This window comes from Hyalella azteca, unplaced genomic scaffold (genome assembly GCF_000764305.2).
Source record: "Hyalella azteca isolate HAZT.00-mixed unplaced genomic scaffold, Hazt_2.0.2 contig16588, whole genome shotgun sequence".
Taxonomy (NCBI): domain Eukaryota; kingdom Metazoa; phylum Arthropoda; class Malacostraca; order Amphipoda; family Hyalellidae; genus Hyalella; species Hyalella azteca.
In genome coordinates this window covers 392,206-399,864 of record NW_025946404.1, presented here as the reverse complement: position 1 = coordinate 399,864, position 7,659 = coordinate 392,206, and the positions used below count along the sequence as shown (strand labels likewise).

Genomic DNA, 7,659 nt, shown 5'->3' with positions numbered 1-7,659 from the left:
TTCATTTATATTTAACAACAATTCACCTTGCCGATAATTTTACGCATTTATGTGTTCAAATAACGAAGGGAGTAATTTCTAAACATCGAATAATATGCAGAGAACAAATGATATCATCGAGTTCGCCATCATGACCAAGAGCGTGTTTGTAGCGGCGGTGGTTCTAACGCTTGTCTGCTACCCAGAACGTCTTAGCGCCCACACGCCGGCCTCTCGGGATCCCAAGCCTGCTGGGTTTGGTCAAGATATGAATAATGATTTGGGAAGTCCTTCAAGAGCCCCTCGTTCCTTGCTTCAATCCAAGAGATCCTCCGATAACCTAGACCTTCATAGGGAACGAGTAAGGAATGGATTATACGTCCAGTACTGTGATTGTACAGGTGGACACGTGACAACAGTCAGTGGATGTGATCCACACAACACGACAATCACAGTTGTGGATCGATCCAAACACTCTCCTATGGAAATCACGTCCCATTCAGTGAACGGATCTCAACAGGATCTGCGATGCAGTGAGAACAGAACTCTGGTGACGCTCCCCCATGGTACCTTCGCACTGTTGAGTAACGGGTTTCTTTTGCTGATACCGCTTGGTATGTTTTTTTCTCATGATTATTATTGCATGAGACACATCAGAGCTGCAGCGACTGATTCGACATCAAATACAAGAGTTAATAATAACGGTTCTCACTTGGATCATGATGTAAGGTGGGAAGCAGAGGTTTGTCTTAAACGTCCAATAAAAAAGTGTCAGGGTTTGTCTGACAATGATATTCTTAATTTACCAAAAACTTCATTCATTTTAGAAAATATGAACTCTTCAATGCATTCTAACAATAACGTAAGTAAAGAATTATCTTTATATGTAGGAAACGAGTCCATTTCCTGGAAGTATTCAGAATTAACAGGAAAGTCGCTGCAGTGCCCAACTGGACACTCGATCACCACCAAGATTATTGACAAAAACAATCATATGTCGTACACCAGAGAAGGCGCCATCTTCTCCTGGAATTTGAAAGACAAACTTTACCGTCGGTTTAGTCACGACCAGTTTTGTGTTTTTCATGTTAGTGGAAATCAAGACCAGTTCGCAGCTGCGTTTTGCACGGCATCTGCAAACAGTAAACGACATCTTGTAAATCCTTATTTCCGGCCACCTTTAATTGCTAGGAAATGTTGTCTGACATCCGAGATCTTCAACGTTGATACTCAGAAGTGTGAAATTTCAATCAAGGGGACGTCCTGGATACAAGAATTATACTCCATGTATTCACATGAGAATATGACTTTCGAAAGTATCAGCTCTGAAAATCGGACTATATCTTTACAAAACTTTGGCAGCGAGAGTGTGCCGAAATTACATGAAATTGAGTGGGTATTCGGGCTGCCGCTTTGTGCTTCACGGCGAGATGATTTCAATTCGAGTCATTTCAAGTTGACGTCCAACTCAAGCCTGGAGTTCTTGGGTCAAACTTTGGACTGGTCACAGTTTTGTTTCGAAACTTCACGCATGGTGAGCATTTAAGTAAAATTTGTGCAAGTAATATATATTTATTTGTTAACTGCACAAATTTAATTTTAGTTTTTTTCATGAACTCTTTAATACCGCAGAACTTGTTCAATGTGTAAAATAATACAGGGGGGAATATTAAGATTTTTCGGTTCTGCAATCAATTTGGCGACTTATATCCTTGGACTGTCCTTTTTTAGACTTAAATTAAGAGTTTTTATCGGATAAACACACGAAATTGAAATTTTATATATGAACCCAGCAAAAAAAAAGGAATATGATAAATGGATGTGGCTACTAAATTTTTTCAACTCTTCTCTGACCTCCCACAGAAAAATTCATCACAGCCCACCACGGAGTCTGTGATTTACTGCTCGAGTCCACCCCCTGAACCATCGTTACTCTGGAACGAAATCCTGGTAGCTTCACTAATGGCGGTGTCCTGCGTCTTCCTGTTACTGACACTAGTGGCCTACGCCAGCGTCAGTATTAGTGACACAACCGCTGGTGGCTGCATCGTGTCTGAGGTGGCATCGCTACTAGTGTCCTTCCTGCTCCATATACTGGCCTACTCGCCAAACGGCCTACATGGCACCGACTTGTGTTTCATAATTGGTGAGTGCACAGTACGCCTGCTTTCCAGTGATGTCTAGACCTAGTCCTGACTACCGCCAGGGCCTAGTCTTGACTGATGCCTATGCCTAATCCTGACAACTACCTTTAGGCCAATTGCTGACTGCCTCCTGGTCGAGCTGTTGGTAACGAGCTTCTCTCGAACCACTATGTACCTGCGGAAACTAACGTGTAGGATAGTAGCACGACTTATCAGTATGCATTTTATCCTCGTTCGGGCGTAGACCCCTTAGCCAACTTAGACATCTTCTTAGCCAACTTGTGTTTTACTATCTGTGTTGTTCAGTGGTAACGCTTATACATGGTGCCCCGGTCTTGAACTGCTTATGGAATGGCTCAGTATCGCGCTCCCGACCAGTTGAATTTTGATGAATCAAAATGGGATACATGGAAGAGTTGCTTTATGACCTTCCGGAAAGTCACGAAGCTTGATAGCGAGGATGACAAGATTCAGGTCACCAGCCTAAAATATTGCATGAGTAAAGTTTCAAAAAATGTCATGAAAACCTGCAGTCAGACAGCCGAGAAACAGAAGAATTTTGATACTGTACTTAGGAGCTTTGACGAGCATTTCAAGCCAAAATTGAACGTCATTAGGTCGAGGCGACAGTTCCAGCGTAGGAATCAGTTAGTTGGCGAGTCTGCATGAGGAGAACTATTTGAGAGCCTTTTTTGTATTGGCGGAAGATTGTGAATTCGGAGCGGCGAAGAAAGGGCGAATACGGGATCAGTTCGTCGCAGGGATCGCCGACGAGAAGCTGGCAGAGAAACTCGATCACCTTCATCTCTGCAATCGGGATAAATATACACTAGATCTCGTCATGGAATATACGCGCTCGTATTGCGACGTGAGAACCGGTCGACGCCTCGGGAAAGATGACAAACCGGTAGAAAATGTTTGCGTAATCCGCAATCAGCGCAAGCCATGGGAAGCGTTTCAACGGGACAGTGGCAACGGGAAATGTTCCTACTGTGGCTTCGTTCATGGAAAGGGTAATGCACTGCGTATGGGAAGAAGTGCAACAACTGTGGTAAATTGAATCATTTCACCATTCAACAACTTAGAAATTTTTACTTTAACTCGCAGTCAAACCGAATTTTATGTTATTAACTTAGTGGTTCAGTTGATGATGGCTTATTCGCTAGGTTTCCCTATCATGGCTTCGCGCCTGCGTTTCAGCCATTCATAATTTGTTAAATTACTGAAATAAATTGAATTATCAATTGCAAGTGAATCAAGCATTATTGGCATATTATCAACTAATATTATCATATTAGTGAATCAAGCACAATATCAAGCATTATTGCTTGATATTGAAGCTATTGTCCAGTGATGGCCTATCAAATTTTTGGCCTATCCTTAACCTAACAGAAAAATCGCCTATAAAATTTTTCTTGAGTGAATTTAGATTATTTTGAAAAGTTTTTAATTGTGCGCAACTTTTCCTGATAAATAAAAGTATTGATCTGGTATATTTTCAGGCGCCGTTAGCCACGCGTCAACGTTAGCTTCCTTCTTCTGGCTTAACCTAATCTGCTACGACGTCCATACGACCATCAGGTGAGGACTTACGACCACACCACACACTCAACACAGTCCACACGACCATCAGGCGAGGACTTACGACCACACCACTCACTCAACACAGTCCACACGACCATCAGGCGAAAACTTACGCCCACACCACACACTCAACACAGTCCACACGACCAGTAGACAGACTGTATGTATGCTGATGTTCCACCGTCGTCGTATATTGATAACAATATCCAGCTCCTGTATTTCGCGCCTATATTTCACTTTCATCATCAACCTCTTTCTAAACATTTATCTATAACAACATTTATTAAATGTTATAACAGCATTCAACATGTCATTTATGTATAACAGCATTTCCCAGATTTATTTTCAAGCCGAATTTTCAACCGCTCGTCACTCGCTAGTTTATCCAGCATTCATCTCTCCCATGCATTTCCATCTGTATGCATCTCTCATCAGTATTTCCTCAAATTCATTCCCCACTTTCATCTCCTAAACATGTCCCTTAATTTCATCCCCAATTTCATCTCCTAAACTTATCCCTTAATTTCATCCCCAATTTCATCACCTAAACTTATCCCTTAATTTCATTCCCGATTTCATCTCCTAAATTTATCCTCTACTTTCATATCTCACTTCTCCTCCCTAATCCACCCCCCAAGTTTCCCCATTGATTCACCACCATTAAATACCACCGTTATTCCCCGCCTGCATTCCCAATCCATATTGCCCCATCTCTCTTCTCACCCTTTAGTCCCACTTCTTATCATCAACCTCTCTGTTACTCCCTTCAAATCCTGCCTCTCTGTTCCTCTCCTTTTATTCTCCCCCTCTCTTTTTCCCTTAAATCTTCCCTCTCTGTTTGACCACTTTTATCCTTATCCTCTGCTCCCCCACTTTTATCTTCCCTCACTGTGCCTCCACTTTTATCCTCACCCCCTGTTCCCCCACTTTTATCTTCCCTCTCTGTTTCCCCTTTTTTATCCTCACCCCCCCCCTTTTATCCTCCCGCTGCACTCACCCCAATTCCCCCCGCCATCCCCATCCCCCCAGGGGGGTTGCGATGGAGCAGCGTCGCTTCTCATGGCGGCGGTACAGCGTGTACGGGGTGTGGGGGTGGGGGATGCCCCTTCTCCTCGCGGGGGTGGGGGTGTGGGCAGACCTCGCCCCTGGGGAGTACAGCCTGTACAGGCCCCACACCAGGCAAACCTGCTTCCCCAGTAAAGATGGTATGTGCACTGTACTGTATACTGTGTACAGTAACTGTAGTGTAAACATGTAATATAGACTGGCACACTAACCTCCCGTCCTCCCTCCACGTACCCGTCCCCCCTCCACGTACCCGTCCTCCCTCCACGTACCCGTCCCCCCTCCACGTACCCGACCTCCCTCCACGTACCCGTCCTCCCTCCACGTACCCGTCCTCCCTCCACGCACCCGTCCTCCCTCCAAGTCCTCCAAGTACCTGTCCTCCCTCCACGTACCCGTCCTCCCTCCAAGTCCTCCAAGTACCTGTCCTCCCTCCACGTACCCGTCCTCCCTCCACGTACCCGTCCTCCCTCCACGCACCCGTCCTCCCTCCTCCACGTACCTGTCCTCCCTCCACGTACCCTCCACCTCCCTCCACGTACCCGTCCTCCCTCCACGTACCCCCAGAGCACGGGTCACTGTGGGTGTACGTGTACGGTCCCATGGCGGCGCTGCTGGGGGTGAACCTGCTGCTGTTCCTGCACCTCACCATCACCCTCATCACCGCCACCCGCCGGGCCCTTAGGATGTCCCGCTGCAGCGCAGCCCAGTCAGTCATAACCCACCAGTTCAGCAGCAGGTGAGTCATGACCCATCAGTTCACCAGCAGGTGAGTCATGACTGTAATGACTGTAATGACTGTAATGACTGTAATGACTGTAATGACTGTAATGCCTGTAATGACTGTAATGACTGTAATGACTGTAATGCCTGTAATGATGTTAGGGACCGCCTTTAGGTATAATTTCATAGATAGTTAGGCTACGTGTTTTGTCATTTTGTTTTTGAGTTAACTATTACATGACCTCTTGTAGACCCGCCTTGTATCTTGTCATTGCTGTGTGATCCACCACAGAGGGTAGTGCTTGTATTGTTTATCGTGTTACTCTTCAGTATTGATATAGTGGTGGCCTTTTTGGTGATATTGAATATTGTTATTTATATTAGTTTATAATTTATGTGCGTTATATTCATTTGTTATGTGTTGCGTTAATTCAAGTCCTTAATTTGTATGTATTTGTGTATTTTTCAGCGGGGCTCCGAACTTAGGACGTGATTAGGAATTAGTGGGCAAGGGCTAGAGAGACACGCGGTTTATAGTTTTGTAATTTGTTTTCTTGTATTTATATTTCATTTATTATTATAGTTCTTTATTTATCAGTTTTTATTCATCCTTTTTATTTACGATCATTGGCCAAGTGTTTGGGGTCAAAGAATGCATTAGTCCCCAACAATGTCCTACGAGATGAAGAACAAATAAGATGAAACGTAACGATGTGAGACATTCAACAAGTCAAAACCAAAGATTTAGAACGAGCTGATGAAACACTAACAAGTTAAACTCGTTATAATCAATGGGCAGTTAGGCAGATTTGACTGGCAACACACCATGGCAGATATTATCGTTAGTTAAGGGCCCACAGGAAATGGTCTTTTTTTCTGTAAGTGGCAATGTTATACTAGTACTTTCAGAAAAGTTGGTACGCCAACAAATGTATCTAAACTTCATTTGCGTTCATACTTTTTTAGCGATCAATTTTAAAACCGGCACTGCTTGAACATAGTCGCAGTCTAACTGCTGTCTCTTATACACATCTAGATGTGTATAAGAGACAGGGCGTGTCGGAACCCTTGTGCAGAAAATATGCAGGTGAAATTGTTCAAGGAGCCTAAGGTTGGTTTATCGAAGCAGAAATTTGACCTAACGTTGCACGCTTGGTGCTAAATGTCTGGATTCCAGAGTTTCTTATTGTTCGCGCAATGTTCGCGCAATGTTATACAGGTCACGCCAATTCATGTGTATATCCTAAATGTTTCAAATCGATCGCGTTATTTCTAAGTTGCTCTTGTCTCGTTGTAAAATAAATGTACATAAAAATCCTGTGAGAATTTTAAGCCAGTTAGCGTGTATATTTATGTGTAATAAAGTTGTACAGAAAAGAAATCTTGACCTGTTTCGCGTTAGATTAGCCTAATTCATGCTGCAACCTTCATCGCCCGTATTTGTTCGCGTATTATAGGATTGTTAAGTGCAATAAAAGAATTTTTGCACTCGGTGGGGGGTGATGTTAGGGACCGCCTTTAGGTATAATTTCATAGATAGTTAGGCTACGTGTTTTGTCATTTTGTTTTTGAGTTAACTATTACATGACCTNTGCACTGCTCGGCTCTGACTTGCACTGCGCGGCTCTGACTTGCACTGCACGGCTCTGACGTGCACTGCACGGCTCTGACGTGCACTGCACGGCTCTGAGGAGCATCACCTGTTGGTACATCTAATTTACATTTACAATTAACTATCAACACTCCACACTAATAATCCTATAACTAATAATCCTCCACGTTAACAATCCTATAATAGCACTAATAGTAATCCTAGTTTACGTGTACAATAACCATCATCACTCCGCAGAGTGTTAATGATTCTAGTTTACATTAACGGTTAGCGATCAACACTCCGCAGAGTGATAGTACTTCTAGTTTACGTGTATAATTCACTATCAACACTCCGCAGAGTGGTAGTACTTCTAGTTTACGTGTACAATTCACTATCAACACTCCGCAGAGTGGTAGTACTTCTAGTTTACGTGTACAATTAACTATCAACACTCCGCAGAGTGGTAGTACTTCTAGTTTACGTGTACAATTAACTATCAACACTCCGCAGAGTGGTAGTACTTCTAGTTTACGTGTACAATTAACTATCAACACTCCGCAGAGTGGTAGT

The 7,659-nt window shown here is 43.5% G+C and overlaps 1 protein-coding gene across 1 annotated transcript in view; it reads left to right on the top strand.

Moving 5' to 3' along the window:
• Window positions 1-1,120: 1,120 nt before the first annotated feature.
• LOC108669072 (probable G-protein coupled receptor Mth-like 1) overlaps window positions 1,121-7,659 on the top strand; it is a gene marked incomplete in the record, with an annotated part of 8,579 nt that continues 2,040 nt past the window's right edge. The window contains 5 exon segments of the mRNA XM_018156355.2: window positions 1,121-1,513; window positions 1,843-2,125; window positions 3,626-3,704; window positions 4,737-4,912; window positions 5,340-5,505. Of these exon segments, the coding sequence (XP_018011844.2) occupies window positions 1,265-1,513; window positions 1,843-2,125; window positions 3,626-3,704; window positions 4,737-4,912; window positions 5,340-5,505 (953 nt within the window).